Below are 20611 nucleotides of genomic sequence, written 5' to 3'. Positions count from 1 at the left end.
TCCTTCCGCCTCAGCCTTCCGAGTAGCTGGAATTACAGGCATGCGGCTTCCACGCCCCGGCTGACTTTTTGAGTTATGGTAGAGATGAGGTCTCGCTGCCCAGGCGGGTCTCGAACCCGCAAGCTCACGCAATCCACTCACCTCAGCCTCCCAAAGGCGCGGGATTACAGGCTGAGCCACCGAGCCCGGCTCTACTGACTTTTATGATTGGGTAGACTGCCAGAATATTGAAAAGAACCCAGAAAAGCTGGTAAAGTGATCCATTACCCTGTGACTATTTCATAGAGATATATTGCTCAAAAAAGCTAACAGGTATTAATTTGTATATCAGAATGCTTTTAGCATGTGGACAGCAAACCGGCAAAAGGAAAAGGAGTTGCTATGAAAAGACTGTCAGAAAAAAATAGGACATCAGAAGCTAAACTATTCTTCCAGAATTTAAAGAAAAGTGGGGTAAAATTTACCAGTAGACAAAAATTAATAACATACCAAGTTGTTTGTAATTTCTCAATTTCCTATCAAAAATATGCATTAATTTGTATATCAAAAATTACTTCTGGAACAGGGAAGGAGCCTTTTATGTAAAAATTGGAAGCATAAAATTAGAAAAGATTTTTCAAAAACTTGATGTTAATAACTATAACCCTTTCTTTCAAGATTCAGAATCTTCTTAAGAGTATTGTACAACATTTACTTACCATTCTAAGTTATTTGTACATTATATCATTCAGTAGATGTTAAACTATACTGATTATGTTTATGAAGTCCCCTGATAATCTTAACATTTATTCCATTTACTCTGAAAGCATAAGAAGCAGCTTAAAATTTTTCTTCAGAAGTAGCAAATATACTTTAGTTTATTTTTATTTTTTTATTTTTGAGGCCAGTCAAGTGAAGCAGTGGGAATGAAGAAGGAACAAATAAATTTGTAACTGACTATGATTAATTAGTGAAAAATATCACTGCATTCAGACCAGCCTGAATCATTTTTTAAGGCTTAACTTTAAAATTCTGAAGTTACATCCATTATGTAGGTCCTTTCTTATCAGTAGGGTGAAGATTAATTTAAATATGTATCATAACTCAACTTGACCTTATCATTCTTTTGAGTATTTCAGTGTTTAAAAAATTAATGTTCTGCATTCATTCCTCACACACTGTCATACTATAACATTAAATATGAATCTAAAACTTAAAATTGATTCAAATTATTTTCCCTACCTTATTTACAGCTGCTGTTTTTATTTTTAAGGAATGGTCGTTGGAGGTCAGAATGGAAGTTTACAATCACTCCTTCAACCACTCAAGTGGTTGGCATCTTGAAAATTCAGGTATGAAATACAGATAATTTGTTTACTGATCTCCAGATGATTCTGAACAAAGAGAAACAATAAATTCATAAGTTTACAGTTTCATAGTACACCATACCATTTATCTTTCAGATCTTTGTTTTGGGGTGATTGCAAAAACAGTAGTGCTGTTTCAGACCTCTTAAATAACCTTGCAGTTCATCCCTAGTAATCAGAAATCTGTAAGGATAGCTGACAGTACAGAACACTGCAGAAATTAGATGTCGCTATTTGGTCTGCTCTTCAGATATAATTTGTTCACAAGCATACTCTGGGTTTGAGTCGTATACTTCTCTTATCTGAATTGGGTGGAGTTAGGTGAAGAACAATATTAATATATGTGTGTGTACAGGTATAAATATACATGTGTATATTAACATGTATGTATTATTACATATTACTGTATCTTTTAAATATCTCCTGGACTCATTTGGCTCCTTACATGAAACCTACTAGAATTGGATTTCTTGGCTCTTAATGTAAGCTCAGACATTTATATAATAGAACATTTGAGCCAAACGCAGTGACTCACGCCTATAATCCCGACACTTTGGGAGACTGAGGTAAGAGGACTGACTGAGCCCATAGGTTCGAGACCAGCCTGGGCAACTTGGCGAGATCTCTTCTCTGCAATAAATCAAAACATTAACCAGGCATGGTGGCGCATGCCTATAGTTCCAGCTACTTGGAAGTCTAAGGTGGAAGGATCACCTGAGCCCAGCAGGTTGAGGCTATGGTGGCCAGGAGTGTGTCACTGCCCTCCAGCCTGGGTGACAGAGTGAGACTCCAACTCAAAAAAGACATTTGATGACTTAACCAAATATTTTAATTACTAAGTTAGTTAAAGGAAAGTACTGATTAGTAGTTTTCTATCTTGGTTCCTTTATTCATTACATTTGTTGAGTAACTATCATGAAAGGTATTGTGCTAAGAGCTATAAAAGAATAAAGATGAACCAGACACTGCTGCTCTGTCATCTGACTCTAGTACACATTTCTAGTCTTATTCCCCATTGCTTTTCTTTTTTTTTAATGAGTCGAAATCTCACTCTGTCACCCAGGCTGGAGTGCAGTGGCACGTTCATGGCCACCGCACCCTCGAGCTGCTTGGCTCATGTGATCCTTCTGCCTCCGCCTTCCAAGTAGCTGGAACTACAGGCATGCGTTGCCACCCCTGGCTAATTTTTTTATTTATTGTAGAGACAAGGTCTCGCCATGTTGCTCAGGCTGGTCTTGAACCTCTGAGCTCAGGCACCCCTCTCACCTCCAGCTCCCAAAGTGCTGGGAGTATAGGCATGAGCCACCACGCCCAGCCCCCTGTTGCTTTTATGTCTTGATGCATATCCCTTAGTTAAGAGTGTGGATTTTGAAAACATGCTACCTAACTTTAAATCCCAGCTCTAGCCATAAAGGACAGTCAGGGATTTTGCAGCAACTTGGATGGATTTAGAGTCGATCATACTCAGTGATCTGTCATAGAAACAGAGTACCATATATTCTCATTTATAAGCGGACCTTGGACAGTTATAATACTATAAGAAAGGGATTGGCAGTAGTGGGAAACTGTCGAGGGAGTGGGGGAGTGGGATTGGCAGTTGAGGGAAACTGCTAGGGGAGGAAGAGACATAACTCATCAACAAGGGTGCCTGCATAATCAACATTTGTATACGTAACCCTGAATTGTACTCCACATCTTTATAATAAAAATAAATACATACAAATAAAAACAAATCCTAGCTCTGCCAGTTACTAGTTGTGTGACATCAGAAAGTTATTTAAGCTGTTTTTTTCCTCATCCATGAAACAATAAAAAGTTTACATGATTATGCGAAGATTAGTTAATATAGGTAAAATGATTAGAACAGAGCCAAAAACCAAGGACTTGATGAATGGTAGTCATTACTATTAGCATTATTCTTCTTTCAGTTAGGCCTCTGGAGCTTTTACCTGGATAATTGTAGCAATTTCTGAAATGGTTCCCCTTATTGGACCAAAGTTTGTCGAGATCAAGGATTGTCTGGTTTACGGTTCTAACTTCAGCACTTAGCATAATACCTGGCAGATTATTGTTACTGTATTTTGTTGAATTTCTGGACCCTTTGACATCCCCTAATCCATTTTTCACATTGCCATCAGAAGGTTTTTTTTTTTTTAATCTGGATATGTTACCTGCCTACTTAAGACCAGTTAGTGGTACATCCTCACCTATCAGATAATCCAGACACATTTGCATGGCTTACAAACCCAAAGTTGACTTGTTTGCTGCTATATATGTTTATTTCTCCAACTGCCATTCTCACTCTCTTACCTCACATACTCCAACCATAAGTACCTTCAGTCATTTCTGAAATATGCTAAAGTCTTTTTTTTTAGCACTCAGAGAGACTCTGGAGTATTGATAACATACCTTGTACATATCTTTACCATATTGAGTTGAAGTATGAAGTCAGAGACTGTGGTTTTTGAAAAGCCAGGTATCTCCAGAACCTTATATATACAGTAGTAGTGTTTATAGCAGTCACTTGAGCTCAACAGACAAATTGAGGTTAGAGCTGAAATGGGTAGTCATCTTCACTGATGTGCTTGTTGAAGCTGTGAGGATCTGGATGATTCCTATAATGTGATTTCTGTCATTTCTTAATAGGTTCATTATTATGAAGATGGAAACGTTCAGCTTGTGAGTCATAAAGATATACAAGATTCTCTAACAGTGTCTGTAAGTAAGCAATTCCACAATAAAATTTAAACAACCTAATACTTCTGTAAAACTTGAAGTTTTGGAATTAACATTTTAAGTAATATTTCTGCTTCAGTTTAAAGTGTTTTCAGATAAAGATAAGTAAATGCAAATTTATACCTAACTTTTTTGCAGCTCTGTGAGATATAATTCATATACCATTCAATTCACTCATTTAAATTATAGAATTTAATTTTTAAAAATATATTGACAGGGTTGTACAGCAATCACCACAATCTACTTTTAGAACATTTTCATATTCCTTAAAAGAAATCTTGTACCCATTAACAGTCATTCCCGTTCTGCCCAGCCTTTTCTCAAGCCTTTTCCAATTCTAGGTAACCACTAATCTACTTTCTGACTTCATGGATTTGGCTATTCTAGATATTTCATATAAATGGAAGCATTAAAACACAATCTTTTATGGCTGGCTTCTTTCATTTAACATGTTTTTGTTTTTTGAGTTAGAGTCTCACTCTGTCGCCCAGACTGGAGTGCCGTGGCCGCTCCTGGCCACTGCAGCCTCAACCTGCCGGGCTCCGGCCATCCTTCTGCCTCAGCCTTCCGAGTAGCCGGAATTACAGGCATGTGCTACCACACTCGGCTGATTTTTTGATTTATTGTAGAGATGAGGTCTCGCCAAGTTGCCCAGGCGGGTTTTGAACCTGCGGGCTCAGGCAATCCACTCACCTCAGCCTCCCAAAGCACGGGATTACAGGCTGAGCCACCGAGCCCAGCTCATTTAACATGTTTTTAGTGCTCATCCTTGTTGAAGCATGCATCAGTACTTTTTTCCTTTTTATTGCCAAAGAATATTCTGCTGTATGAACGTATACCATATTTTATGTAACCATTTTTCAGTTGATGGACATTTCTGTTGTTTTCTACTTTTTGCTGCTCAGAACATTTGTGTACTATTTTTTTGTGCAGACATTTGTTTACACAAAATATGCTGGGTCATGCGATAACTCTGTTTAACCTTTTGAAGAACTGCCAGACTGTTTTTCATTTTACACTCTCGCTAGCAGTGTAGGAGGCTTCCAGTTTTTCCATACCCTCACAAAAACTTTGTCTTTCTGATTATAACCATCCTACTTGGTATGAAGTATCTTATTGTGGTTTTTATTTTCATTTTATTGATGGCTAATGATGTTGGGCATTTTTCATGTGTCTATTGGCCATATGTGTATTTTTGGGGGGGGAATGCCCATTCAGATCCCTAGCCAATTGATCATGCTTTTATTTTTAGTTTATATTCTGAATACAAGTCCAGTATATTACATATATGATATACAAATATTTTCATCTTTCTGTGTGTTGTTTTTTCAAGTTTTTAAAGGTTTTGTTTGTAGAACAGATGATTTTAGTTTGGTATACTCTAGTTTATTTTTACTTCTATCATTCATGCTTTTGGTATATTAAAATAGGAACTATTGCCTAGCCCACAGTCATGAAGATTTGCTCTAGTGTTTTCGTCTATGAGTTTTATGGTTTTTAGCTCTTACATTTAGGTCTATGATCTTGTATCGAACTTTTTTTTTTAAGGAAATAGGTTACAATTCAGGGGTAGGTATACAAATGGTCATTGTATAGGTAAAGTTTAGGCTTCACTTGGTCCCTACTTCACCTGGTTTGAGATCAGCTACCCTTGTTGATGAAGTGTGCCCCCCACCCCCACCCCCCGGTGGTTTCCCACTACTATCAATCTCTTTCTTGTAGTATTATGATAATTGTTCAGGATCTGCTTATGAGTGAAAACATGTGGTACTAGGTTCTTTGTTTCTGTGATAGACCACTGAGTATTACAGACTCTAAATCCATTTAAGTTAATGCAAAGTTCATAATTTTGTCTTTTATGACTGCATACTATTCCATTGTGTATATGTACCACGTTATTTTAACCTGGTCTACTTTCAGTGGGCAACACAGTTGGTTCCATGTTTTTGCTATTGTGAATAGTGCTGCATAAACATGAGTGTACAGGTATCTTTTTTGCAGAATGATTCGAGATCCTCCGGGTATATACCCAGAAGTGGGATTGCTAGGTTGTATGGGAGGTTGATTTTTAAATCTTTTCGGAATTGCCACACTGTTTACCACAGAGGTTGTACTAGTTTACACTCCCACCAACAGCGTAGAAGTGTTCTCTTTTCCCCACATCCCCACCAGCATCTATTGTTTCTTAAGTTATTGATGATGGCCATTCCAACTGGAGTTAGGTGGTATCTCAGTGTAGTTTTAATTTGCGTTTTTTGATGATTAGTGAGGCTGAGCATTTTTTCATGTATCTGTTGACTGCTCATATGTCTTCTTTTGAATAGTGTCTGTTTATTTCTTTTGCCCACTTTTTAATAGGGCTGTTTGTTTTTTTTCTTTTGAGCATGTTTGAGTTCCTTGTAGATCCTAGATGTTAGGCCTTTCAGATTTACGTTTGGCAAATATTTTTCCCAGTCTTCTGTGGACTATCTCCCTGCTCTCTTGATGGTTTCTTTGACTTTGCAGAAGCTTTTCAGTTTGATGGTGAGGCCTAACATCTAGGATCTACAAGGAACTTCGTCTTATCTCTTATGGCATGGGCACTTGGGGTTTTGATCAGGAATTGGTTGCCAGTTCCAATTTCCATAAGGGTGTCTCCTGCTTTTTCTAAGGTTTTTATAGTTTGAGGTTTTACGTTTAGGTCTTTGATCCATGTAGAATTGATTTTGTGAATGGTAACAGGTAGGGGTCTTGTTTTAATCTTCTGCATGTGGTCAGCCGGTTTTCCCAGCACCACTTACTGAATAGGTTATCCTCTCTTCAGTGGTTGTTAGTGGAGGCTTTGTCAAAGATGAGCTGGTTAAGAAATTGAGGTTTATAAGAACCTTAGAAAATAATTTCCTTTTGTATTATTAAATTATGAAATTTCATTGACCATTCATATGTTTTAAAATAAAAGTGATTTAGTTTTAAATTAGTAATTTTTTTTTTACTTTTGGTTTTCTTCTTACTCAGAATGAGGTGCAAACAGCAAAAGAATTTATAAAGATTGTAGAAGCTGCAGAAAATGAATACCAGGTATGATTTTCAAAAATATTTTATAAGCTATATTCACTTAGGAATTAATGGGACTGAAATTTTACTTTGTATTATAAGCTTGAATTTTTTTCTTGTTCCACTTTGTAAAATACAGTCTTTCTTGTTATGTATTTGCTTCTTAATACAAGGGCACATTTGTGAAAGAATAGGCAAAAAGAGTGACAAATAAATTGAATTCAATTAAGATTTTATATTTTAGAAGTACTAAGACTAGGTTTTAGTCAACTGTAATTTCTGGGTATGGATTGATTATCCCCTTATCCAAAGTGCTTGAAACCAAAAGTGTTTTGGATTTTGGATTTTTTTGGGGGGGTGGAATATTTGTGTTATATATTTACCAGCTTAGCTTCTCTAGTCTGAAATTTTGAAATCTGAAATACTCCAGTGAGCATTACCTTTGAGTGTCATGTTAATGCTCAAAAGTTTCAGACTTTTGGAGCATTTGGATTATCAGTTTAGGAATGCTCAGCCTGTTTTGGCCAAAATATGCCATGATATTTTAAATGGTTATTTGTGGCTGGGCTCGATGACTCAGCCTGTAATCCCAGTCATCTGGGAGGCCGAGGCAAGTGGATTGCCTGAGCCCGCAGGTTCAAGACCCACCCAGGCAACTTGGCAAGACCTTGTCTCTACAATACCTGAAAAATTAGCTGAGCATGGTAGTGCGTGCCTGTAGTTCTGGCTACTTGGAAGGCTGAGGCGAAAGGATCGCCGGAGCCCAGCAGGTCGAGGCTGCGGTGGCCAGGAGCATGCCACTGCACTCCAGCTGGGGAGACGGTGTGAGACTCCAACTCAAAAATAAAAATAAAAATAAATAAATGGCTATTTGTTTCTGGTTGGAAATTTTAATCTGGGAGTTGTTTTCTAAACCATTTAGATTATGTATAATCTGCTTAAATCACATTTCATTTTGTGTTCTTCTTCTTAATTATTAACTTCTAAACTATACTTTGGAATTTAAGCATTTTATTTATGAATTGAGTAAATTTCCACTTCTTACAAACAGTAATTTATAAGTTGTTCTGACATAGTAAAATTCAAATGCGAAAGATTAAAAATGAGAACACACATATATTAAATCTAATTTATAATTTTATGTCATTAAATTTACTAAAATTGTTTATAAGCCTTTTCTGTCACCTGCTTTTAAGCAGCTTTTAAAACTATGTTGGGATTCCTATTTGACTATTTAAAAGCAGTGAAACACTGAGTACACACAGACATAAAGATGAGAACATATATTGGGGACTCTTAAAGGGGGAGGGAGGAAGGGGAGGTGAGGGTTGAAAAACTCGCTGTTGGGTACTGTGCTCCCTCTTTTGGTGGCGGGTTCCTTAGAACCCCAAACTTCACCATCAAACAGTAAACCTGTGACAAACTTGTACATGTATCCCCGAATTTACAGTAAAATAAAAAAATAATAAGAGCAGTGAAACAGGCTGCTTAAATAAAGGTAGCTCTGAAAACATATATGTGTTGTATAAATTGTTCTGTTCCTTTGCTTTGCTTTAAACTTCTAACTGCTGTTTTTCATAGACTGCCATCAGTGAGAATTATCAGACAATGTCGGACACTACTTTCAAAGCCTTACGTCGACAGTTGCCAGTTACACGCACTAAGATTGATTGGAACAAGATCCTTAGCTACAAGATTGGCAAAGAGATGCAGAATGCATAAGAAGAACATTGCATGACCGGATCATTTTAGTGTCTTTGCGTTAAAAAAAAAAAATTATTGCAAAAGTATTCAGAACTGTCAAGCTGCCCAGTCAGATGGGTTATTGCCATTTAAAATCACTGTAATTAATTAGTTTGGTTAGAGCACAAAGCTTAGCTAATCAACCATTATTTTTGTTCAGAGAGGATTGAAAATCAGTTTAGTTTAAATGTCTTTTACTTTCTGTTATGCCTTTCTTTCTTACAATGAAGAGATGATTGATGATTCCTCTAGTTTATGGTTAAAACTTTTGAAGTGTTTCAAAAATATTTTACTTACTATCACGCTAAAATTGTTGTCTTTTGGTTAATGAAATGGGTAACTTTTGATGTTTACCCAGTTCTTTTTAATGGGGTTAATAATGGATATTCTAGTTTAAGGTGGTTGATGGATTTAGCCATATAAGCTGCTAAAGAAATTGTCTACCTTTTCCCCCTCAGCTCTTCCATTTATGTAAGATTGAGATTAGAGGGAAAGCATTTTCTATAACAATTGTGTTTAAACCTTTCAAGAAGGTTATTTAGCTAGCTTAGTGTTAACTAAACTTTTTTTAAACAAGGCCAAGGTCTAATGCTGTTTTGAGATTCTGAAATTAAATGAAAGTACTTATTTCAGAAATGCATTTAATGCTTTTTTCTTGTGACGGTTACGCAGATCAGCTTGAATTCCATATGTCCCTGAGTTATTTTTATCATAAAGCCACAAATGTATTATAACAAGGCAAATTGTAATATATATAATCCTGAACTTATACCATGTCTCAGTTTATTTTTTTTCTTGGATTGAAAAGTACTCAAATTCAATGTGACATTAAAATGCAAATTTTCCTATTTATTTGAGTAGAAAATCACCAGTCATATACTATTTTAAAATACTTTATTTGGATATTGTAATTCTTAACTGGTTGTAAATTAGAAAAGCTGGGATTACATATGGTGTGCAGCTACAGTCAGTTTTTTCATCTTCCTATGCATCATAAGCATGTTTGTAATATTTTTAAAAATAGATTTACTAATACTACAGGAATTTCAAGCCTGTGGCGAATGTTAATATTTACTATAAGGAGTGGGGTGGAGTTATGGTTTCATTCAGTAGAGTATTGCTTATTATACTTGAGTGGAATCCTTTCCTCACGTGCTCCTGCAAACGTCTGGGCCTGGAAATGTTTCTTGCTTTTTTTTTGTTTTCTTAAACATCATTTTGATTATGTATAATAAAATATTTCATTAGCTTGAATTGTATAGATTTTTAAAAATTCAGAAAGCATGTTGTTTAATTTCTTTTTAAGATCACTGTTGGGCTTTGAAAGCATTGAGAATATAATATGAAATTATGACATTTTTGGCTAACTCATTTTCTCTTTTGTTTTAATATATAGGTTTTGGCATATTGGGATTCCTAAAGAAAATGAATTGATAACATTAATTATCTGTTTCTTTTTGTAAAAGACCTATTCAAAAGTTTAATGATGACTCTGAACTAAATACTAGATAAACATAATTAACTAGCTTGGTTGTCACGTTGGGCTATCATGGGGTTTGTAGTGCATGCAGCTCATCCCTGTTTTATAGCTTAGAATGCCTTCTTTGAAGATACATGCAACTGTTTCTAAGGTTTTTTTGCTTGTGAAAAGGAAGATTTATCAAAAAATAACCTAGAACAGTCTGAAATAATGATTGCACGACAGACTAGTGTTTTATAATCTAAGAACAGCATTTTATTCAAGTGAAAGAATGGGAAGCCAGATTACCCTACAGCTCAGAGGTGTAATTTCAACAGAGCCTACAACGGCGACTGTTGAGTAGGCTGGAGTGTGGCAGCAAAGGCGGAATGAGGGAAAACCGCTCGGAGGCTATCGCAGTTGTCTCTCTAGCTGAGAGGTTGCTGGCTTGGGCTGAGGCGGTAGCCGTGGAGGTGGCGTGAGGCAGTGAGTGCTGGATACATCCTTAAGGTAGAATCAGCAAGATTTGCCGCGAGCTGGGCAAGGGTATTTGAAAGTTGAGAAACTGAGGAAGATGCTGGGAGGAGCAGGTCAGTTGGGGCCAGGCGGCTAATGAGAAGCTCGTTTTTAGATTCCAAGGGGAAATATGCAGCAGTTTGATACAAGAGAATGACAGCTATAGAGGAGTGCTCTGCGCTGGAAGAACAGGAAAGTGAAGGGATCCGTTTGCTGGGTGAAATGAAGGACGCCTCAGCTTTGTTCATGGTGATGAATTAAAGCAAGTGAGACCAGTGAGTGGGGCTGTATGGCTTTCTTCAGCCATATAAAGTTGCATGGATGCATAGAACACATGAACTTCATTTCAGCAAGTTTGTGGTTTTGCCAAGGGTGGACGACTGACCACATGAAGAGGGACAAGGTTATGATGGTCTTTGGAATTTAAGCCGGGTAAGCAGGAAAGTGAGGACTTGACAGGAGGAGAGGGACAGTGACAAGGTGGCACAATTCGTGGATTATTGGGGTATTGTGAGTTGGAGAACTAGTAAGAATGACCTGGAAACATAAGAAGTGGTAGTTAAGGAATGGTGTGCATAAAACTTAGACTTTTAAGGAGTTAACAGCGATTCATAATAAGTATGACCAAGGGAATGACGGACTGAGAGTGGAGAGGAGGGGAGTTCAAGCAGCTGTGCAGCCCAGGGCTGGAAAGGTCAGCTCTGTGGATGCTGAAATCAAGAATTTCGATAGAAGTACGTATTCTCACATGAGTAATGACTTTCCAGACTGTAGCTGGATATACTGTCTTTCTGTCAAGTATTTATGAGTTAGGTAAATATGTGATACAGATATTCATGAGGCCTTTCCTCATTTAGGGTTTTCAAAACTAAAATGGAAGGAGGAACATTAAAAGAAAAGTGTTCTGAAAGTTTTGGCTCATTTCAAATTGTTCTTGAAACGTGAAGAGAAAGTTTTGGCTCATTTCAAATTGTTCTTGAAACGTGAAGCTCTCAGGAAAGTCAGGACAATGACTGGTAATTGTATGGCATTTGGCTTAGCCCTTTCTGTGCTTGAAATCCTTTTGACTTTTAATAACTACACTGAAAGCTTTGGAATAACATAAGATCCTTTCAAAAGATCTTCCATACTGAGCATCAGTTTGTGCCTTTGCTAACTATTGAGTATAAAATGCAAAGGCACATTAAGCCAGGAGTTAGCACAGGTGTTTTGTAATGCATGCACGCATGCTATAAAACATCTCAAGAAAGATGTCTCTTCATGTCTCTAAGATGGAATAGTTAAAAGCAGAGTCATAATGCACTTGCTAGTCTTAAATTATAGATTGTTGGACTTGAAACAGAACCTTTTTTTTTTTTTTTTGAGTCTCATTCTGTCGCCCAGGCTGGAGTACAGTGGCATGCTCATGACCACCCCAGCATCGACCCATGGGTCTCAGGTGATCCTTCTGCCTCAGCCTCCCAAGTAGCCAGAACTACAGGCACGTGCTACCACGCCTGGCTAATTTTTTTATTTTATTGTAGAGATGAAGTCTCACCAAGTTGCCCAAGCTAGTTTTGAACCTGTGGACTCAGGTAATCCTCTCACCTCAACCTCCCAAAGTGCTAGGAATACAGGTTTGAGCTACCACGCCTGGCTGAAATAGAACCTTTTATAGGCATTTCCAACTTGGCATTCTGTGTATTATGCAAAAACTTCATTGTAGGATTGGCCAGTAGTGTTAGCTATTGGAGAACATGCACTGTATCCACCAATTAAAATTAAAATAGCCAATTAAGCTTGTAATTAAGGTTGAATTGGTATTAGAAATTAGTGTCAGGTCACTCATTATTAATCAGACTATTCAGAGGACTGTTCTAGTCATTGTGGAGTTTGAAAAATATAAAAGTATTACTTAATGGAATCTACAAACTAGTCATAGGACAGCTGTGTTTTCCAACCTTTTTCACATCACGACATATGTAAAAATTGATGCTATTTGTAAGGCACACTGTAGGAAGTGGGTGTCTGCTTGCCAACTAACATAAGGGTCGAAGGAATCATATCTTGGCACTCATTTAGGAAGATGTGCCAAGGATAACACACACACACACAATACTGTAAGACTGTCTACAAGATAAACGTCAAGCCTAAGTTTACTTTTAAAGGAATGTCAAGACAAGGAAAGTTTTCTGGAAAGCATGAGATTTAAACTCTGCCCTGGCCCACTCACATGTGTAAGTATATGTGTAGCCAGGAGACAGGAAATCCTCTGGTATCTCAGTGAAGCATCAAAACATAGATAAGAGGTTTTTAGTAAAAAAAAAAAAAAAAATGTTACAGGTCAAAGAGCATTATACAGTTCAAAACCAACTCTGACTTTTTAAAACACCACAGTGTGAAATGAATAACAAAGTAAAATTCTAAAAATAACTTCTTATAAACTGTAGTATGGCTAATAAGATATTAAAATATTTTACCGCTAGTTTTGGTATAACCTAACAAAAGTGTGTTGGTTAGTTTACATTCTTTTGCAGTGTGACTGGATCAGAAAACTCTTATTTTCATTGAAACTCACTAGAAAGCACACATCACAGGTGCCAAATCAGCCACTTATTCTAATAACATTAGCAAGTGGAATGACAAGCAGTTAAAACACTCAGATTAAATAGAAGGCTGTTAGGGAAACAAAACAGGTATCTCTAAGAAGATTGATGACTTCTTGGGAAAATTGTGAATTGCCTAGCTCTTTAACCAAATACATTTTCAAGGCGTTCAGCTGCAAGGATGAGCCCAAGAAGTCTTGCTGACTAAACAGTGCAAAGTGTCACCTTCCTCTTGGGCTGCTAACTTGCTAGCCTAGTACAGTCTGAACACTGAAGCAGATCTCTTCCCTCATAGACTTTGACCTGAAAATGAAAGCTTGCCTTCTGTCCCCCAAAAGAATACTAAAAAACCAGGAGCTGCAGCTCTCTAAGGTACAAATTAAGTACTTAGGGAAGACTTCAGTTCTTTTAGAATGCAGAGCAAGATAGAGATCAGTGTTACGAGTATCTCAAATGAGGAAAAGGCAAAAAAGGCAAAGATCACCCTGTGTGCACGCTCTCATTTTCCCTTCACTTTGGGCTTCACAGAGAAAAAAAAGTTTTAAAGGAATTTCATTCCAAAGACTCATAAGGGCAAGGACCTTAAACTACTCTAAATATCCAGCAGCCGTGAATGAATACAGATACTGTGGTTAACAGTGGGATAGCATACGGCTTTTAAAAGCTTCCGTGTCTGGCTGGGCATGGTGGCTCAAGCCTGTAATCCCAGCACTTTGGGAGGCCAAGGTGAGAAGATTGCCTGAGTCCAAGGGTTCGAGACCAGCCTGGGCAACTTGGGGAGTCCTCATATCTATGAAGGAAAAAAAAAAAATTAGCCAGGAGTGGTGGCACGCACCTGTAGTTCCAGCTACTTGGAAGCCTGAGGAAGAAGGATTGCCTGAGCCCAGCAGGTAGAGGCTGCGGTGGATGTAAGTGTGCCACTGAATTCCAGCCTGAGGAACTGAGACGCTCACTCAATCCCCCCCCCAAAAAAAATTTTTCAAGTCAGAGCTTTGTATAGTAGCATACTATGAAAACATGAGAGCAAAAACAAGTTGCAGAAGGGTAAGTACACTAATATGAGCATAAGTTTAAAAATCTGTAAAACATGCATAGATTTTATCATTTTATATAGTGAATGGATAAAACATACAATGGGATAAAAAGCTGAATCAGGCTAGTGTATGTGAGAGGAGGAACATAAAGGGAATGGGTTTGAGGAACGGTAGAGGAATTCATTTGTATCTGGAAGAATTTTTTAAGCTGGGTGATAAGTATACAGGTGGTCCCTACAACATCTCAGTCTTGTCATATTTTGTCACTTAAATTCTCCAACTTATGCTGACACATTCAGAACTCAACATGAAAAGAAATACCTACAAAAATTTACTTGGCAGAAGTATAAACATGACAAAGGTCATAATTATAACAGATTGAGTAGAAAGTTTACTAACACCCCTCTTAAAAGTCATTAGACTTCCTGTAATTCCAGCACTTTGGGAGACTGAGGCGAGGGAATTTGCCTGGGTCTGGGAGTTTGAGGCCAGCCTCCTGGACAACATGGGCCTTGCCTAGGCAACTTGGCGAGAACTCGACTATACAATAAATCCAAAAAATTAGCCAAGTGTGGTGGTGCATGCCTGTAGTCCCAACTGTTTGGAAGGATCACCCAAGCCCAGCAGGTTGAGGCTGCGATAGCTGTGATCATGTTACTGCCCTGTCCAGCCTGGGCAGGAAAAGAAGTCATTAAACTTGTCTTACAGTGAACTATATCCAACTTTTTACATACAGGTCATTTTCTGTGCTATATAAATTATTCTACATGGTAGGGAAAGATGGATTATAAGCTTAAATAAAATAGCATGAGAACACCGGTGAATCGTGCCTATAAAATTAAAAGCATGATTTTTAATACATTAATAGAATACTACATTAGAGAATACAAAGAATGCTACATTATGACCAAATATGATTTATCACTAGAATGCCATGATTGTTCCTTTTTAAGAATTCTAGTATAGCTTCCTACATTAGCATATTGAAGAAATAATCTCTAAATACATTAAAGCAATTGATAAAGTTTAGTACAGAATCCTGAGTGTGGTGATTCACTCCTGTAATCCCAACACTTTGGGAGGCCAAAATGTATTGCTTGAGGCCAGGAGTTCAAGATTAGCCTGAACAGTTGGGCACCGTGGCTCATGCCTGTAATCCCAGCACTTTGGGAGGCAGAGGCAAGAGAATTGCCTGAGCCAAGGGTTTCGAGACCAGCCTGGGCAACATGGCAAGACCTCATCTCTGCAATTAATCAAAATATTAGCCAGGTGTGGTGGCACATGCCTGTAGTTGCAGCTACGTGAAAGGCTGAGGTGGAAGGACTGCCTGACCCCAGCAGGTAGAAGATGTGGTGGCCATGAGCAGGCCACTGTACTCCAGCCTGGGTGACAAAGTGAGACTTCGACTAAAAAAAAAAAAAAATTAGCATGGGCAGCATAGTAAGACCACTCCTCTCCCTCACCCCTCCACCACCTTCCTTCCCTGTCTCTGACCCCCCAAAATAGGTGGGTTGGTGGTACACACCAATAATTCTAACTACTCAGGACAGGAGGCTCAAGTGGCAGGATCACTTAAGCACAAGAGTTTGAGGCTGCAGTGAGCTGTGTTTGCTTCACTACAATCCAATCTGGGCAACAGAGTGAGACCCTGTTTCTAAATAAATAATAAAGACCGTATTACATATCAATGGTAAAGAACCGGCTCGGTTGGCTCAACCCGTAATCCCGCGCCTTTGGGAGGCTGAGATGAGTGGATTGCCTGAGCCCGCAGGTTCGAGACCCGCCTGGGCGGCGAGACCTCATCTCTACAATAAACCAAAAAATCGGCCGGGCGTGGTAGCGCATGCCTGTAATTCCGGATACTTGGGAGGCTGAGGCGGAAGGATTGCCGGAGTCCAGCAGGCGAGGCTGCGGTGGCTGGGAGCGACCACTGCACTCCAGTCTGGGCGACAGAGTGAGACTCCAACTCAAAAAAAAAAAAACAACAAAAAAAAACAAATCAGTGGTAAAGATGAATTACTCTAAATGCTGTTAAGGCAACAGGATAACCAGCTGGAAGGAAATTAAGTTGGATCCATACCTCAGACCTTTCCCCAAGTTAAAATTGGATCAAAGGTGTAATGGTATAAAATGATATCATAAAAGTTCTTGAAGAAATAGTAATTTTTAAAAATATCAATATCAGAATAATTTTAGAATTTTAGACAATCCTTTGAATCCATACATAGAAATGAATGGGTTTGACTTCATAAAAATCAAGATTTTCTACATGGCTTAAAGTGCTCTAAGAAAAGTCAAAAGACAAACCATTCAGGGGAAAACATATTTGCAACTTATTTAACAGATGGTTAATTTTCCTAATATGTACTGGGCACCTACAATACAATAATTACACAATAGTTCAATAGAAAGTTAAAAAGCAAGCCGGGCTGGGTGGCTCAGCCTGTAATCCGCGCCTTTGGGAGGCTGAGGTGAGTGGATTGCCTGAGCCCGCAGGTTCAAGACCCACCTGGGCAACTTGGCGAGACCTTATCTCTACAATAAATCAAAAATCAGCTGGGCGTGGTAGTGCATGCCTGTAGTTCCAGCTACTTGGAAGGCTGAGGGGGAAGGATCGCCGGAGCCCAGCAAGTCAAGGTTGTGGCGGCCAGGAGCAGCCACTGCACTCCAGTCTGGGTGATAGAGGGAGACTCCAACTCAAAAAAAAAAAAGTTAAAAAGCAGATCCCATGGCACCAGAGTCCTTGATATTGTGGAGAGCTTTGCCAGTATTGGACAGCCTAGTTAAACCTTTCCTGAGAAATAAATTTTGTTTAAGCCACTGCTGCTTTGGGTTTATTTCTTATCACTCCTGCCTCTCAAACTATACAGAGTTTGGTACCAGAAGTGGGGTCCTACAAGTAACAAAACCTAAAGTGTGGCATTGGTTGAAGGCAATGTACATCAACAGGGTTCAACTGAATATGAATACAGTAAAATGTGCAAGAGTCTGTTGTGATTATCACTTCTGCCCCATGCACTAATTGCCAGTAGCACCCCCTAACCCTTGTGACAGTCAAAAGATTACCCCTAGATGAAAGCAGTATTGCTCCAGTGACTATGGAATCCAGGGATTCGGTGCAGGCATAGATATTGATGGCTGGAAAGCTGTGATCCTAGTTAGGCCTGAACAAAACAATTGAAATTATTGTCTTGAATACCTTGAAAAGTAGTTAACATGACTTTGACAACATGAAAGACACCAGGGAGACTCAGAATGGAAGGAAGATGTTAACAACTCTACTGAATCCCTCCCCCCATGTTCGGGATATTTGAGAAAACATTTGAGCTGAGTTGAACTTGCAACATCATATCTTGCAAGGATTGCCATGTACTAATTAATGATCCAAAAATGTTCCCAAGTCCACTGAACTGTACTGTCAGGGTCTTTCATTCTCTCACTAGTTCATGGACTGCAAGTCCAAAGTGATAACATCAACTAGGACATAAGGTTGAAGATAGAAATGAGAATAAGTTCATTGCCTTTCCACCCAGACCATTGTCTTGAAAGGTGTATTCACTTTCTATTGCGGTGTAATCATGACCACAAAGTTAGGTCTTAACACAAGTTTATTATCTCGCAGTTGTTACAGGTCCAGGTACATGTGTAGCTGGATCCTCTGTTCAGGGTTTCACCATACTGAAATTAACATGATGTCTTGGGCTACAATCTCAGCTGAAACTTGAATTCCTCTTTCAAGCATATGTGGTTGTTGGTAGAATTCAGCTCCTTGTGAGTTGAATTTAGGAATGGAGTGATTATGTCATTTGTTACCCAAACCCCAATATTTCTGAGAGAAAGGAGAGCTTTTAGTTATTACATTAATACAATTGTAAACAGGAACTATTCTGGGAAAACTGATATGTGCAGTCACCCTAATTGATTACAGTGAACCTTGAAAACTACGTAGCCCCAGTGGTAGCCAGGAAGAATATGGACCATGAAGGACTTTGCCTAAGAACATTGGACGAGGAGTTCTTCAGAGAGATCAGAATCAAAGGCTACTTCATGGGCTAACCAAGAAACTCTATGACCTAGATAGAGAGACCTTGAAATTCCTGTGGAGTGGTACTAAACAATGATGGTATATAGTTTCCATTCTGTTTCATTTCTGAATTGTGATTATTCTGTTCCTACTACACCTCCATTCTAGACCAAGTGAGTTCAGGCAGATAACATCATTGAACTTAACAGTTTTCTGGACAAGTAGACACATTTTTTTTCCCCCTGGTGAAGAGGACTGCGTATCCACCCAGATATCTTGGATTTTGAGCGGACTGCGAGAGTTGTGTCTTTGGTGGCATATCCTTGAGGAGGGGTCAATATATTACTCTTTGTGTAGTAAGAAGGATGTCTTTATGTAGGTCAGAGGGATAATCCGTGGGAAAAATTGGTAATTACCCCTTCAATATTCATTTATAGCTGCTCATCTGCCCTCGCAGAATAAAAACATTTCCCATCGTCCCTTAGAGCTAGGAGTAGGCATGTGACTAAGTTCTGGCTAATGGGATAATAAACGTGTTGTAGGGCAAACTCCTGGGACATTCTTTCTGCCACTTCCCTCTTATTTCCTCTCCATCCTGCTCCTTGAAACTTTGATGCTGCCATCTTGAATCATCAGGTCCAGACACAAATGGCATATGAACATTATCCTGCATACTTTGGGTCACAGTAGCTTGAATCATGTGCCTGGAATTTTACCTGAGGGAGAAATAAACTTTTCTCTCGTTTAACCCTCTGCTATTTTTTCATGTCACTTGCATTGTAATCTAATTTTTTTTTTTTTTTTTTTGAGTCAGAGTTTCACTCTATCGCCCAGGCTGGAGTGCAGTGGCACACTCATGGCCACTGCAGCCTCCACTTGCTGGGTTCAGGAGATCCTTCCACTTCAGCCTTACAAGTAGCTGGAACCACAGGTGCGTGCCACCACACCCGGCTAATTTTTTAATTTATTGTAGAGACAAAGTTTCACCTTCACTTGCCCAGGCTGGTCTCGGATCCTTGGGCTCAGTTAATCCTCTCGCCTCAGCCTCCCAAAGTGCTGGGATTACAGGCTTGAGTCACTGCTCCCAGCCTTTCTAATCCTAAAAGATAGAACCTTACGGCCCCCCCATCCCATTTGATATTAAAACAAAAAATCCATATGGGCTTGAAAATCTAGCCAAACCAAACTGAACGATTTGGAACTAATAATCTTGAGCTGGAGAAAAACCTTCCTGCAAAAAGAAACTCAGAAGTCATAAAGGAAAAAATTGACAGATTTTTTTTTCCCTTCCCAAATATTTAGTATATTCCCCCACAGAATATGGTAAATATTCCTTCCACAGAAGAATATTCACGGGAAAGCCTGTTAGAAACGGTTGCAAACATGTTTCTCTCCACCTGCCTTTTATAGTTTAATTTTGTGTTTGGCATCTTTTGTGGTCAGAGATGTTATTACTATGTGTGTCACTAAGTGTTTCAAAACTCTGCTTGACAGGAAAAACGGTTTGTGTTTCTGAGCATACGTTTGGGATGAGATCGTATTTCTGAAATTTTCACAGGAATGGAGAAGCTTGCGATTTCTGAGTGTAGCCAGCAGGTGCCACTGTTCTCATTTCAGGCTAATTGCCGTTCAGGGAGGCATTGAATGAGGAGAAATAGGCCTGTATCCCTGTTCTGAATCCTCTGGGGGCGCCTGGACTTGTCATAACTTGACTGTTACTCAGCAGAAGGGCACTGCGGGTCTCGAAAAGAAACTTTTCGTGCTTATTGTCAGAGAAAAGAGCCTTTGGAATGTGGAAATATTTAGCTGGAATTCAAACCCTGGGAGTCTCAACTCAGAGCCTATGCTCTTAACCTGTTCCCCCATAGGAAAGGTGCCTTAAACTATGCCATGCACTGCTCTAAATCCTTGTGCTTGTTAGTTGATTTTATTATTATAACTGTGAAGTAGGTATTATTACTCATTTTCTAGATAAGGAAATGAAAGCTCCAAGATAGCTAAAGCAAAATCTCAGGGCTTTAGAATTAATGCTGGGGAAAAGCAAGGGGAACAGTATGAACATGATTGAGTTAATCAGGATATAACTAGAAATTAATCTGGTAGGAGAGAAATGTCAACAATAATATTTACCATCT

General features: G+C 38.7%; 1 protein-coding gene across 1 annotated transcript in view; it reads left to right on the top strand.

Annotated features, from left to right (window-relative positions):
* Positions 1-10214, top strand: part of CAPZA2 (capping actin protein of muscle Z-line alpha subunit 2) — a gene marked incomplete at its 5' end in the record, with an annotated part of 23539 nt that extends 13325 nt beyond the window's left edge. Inside the window, 4 exons of the mRNA XM_008061761.1 lie at positions 1253-1331; positions 3993-4064; positions 7077-7139; positions 8697-10214. Of these exons, the coding sequence (XP_008059952.1) occupies positions 1253-1331; positions 3993-4064; positions 7077-7139; positions 8697-8837 (355 nt within the window). The remainder of the gene's footprint in view (positions 1-1252; positions 1332-3992; positions 4065-7076; positions 7140-8696) is intronic.
* Positions 10215-20611: the final 10397 nt, after the last annotated feature.

This window comes from Carlito syrichta, unplaced genomic scaffold (genome assembly GCF_000164805.1).
Source record: "Carlito syrichta isolate Samal-C Ts95f unplaced genomic scaffold, Tarsius_syrichta-2.0.1 Scaffold305571, whole genome shotgun sequence".
Lineage (NCBI taxonomy): Eukaryota > Metazoa > Chordata > Mammalia > Primates > Tarsiidae > Carlito > Carlito syrichta.
The sequence above is the reverse complement of the archived record's forward strand: the minus strand, read 5'-3'. Positions and strand labels throughout refer to the sequence as shown.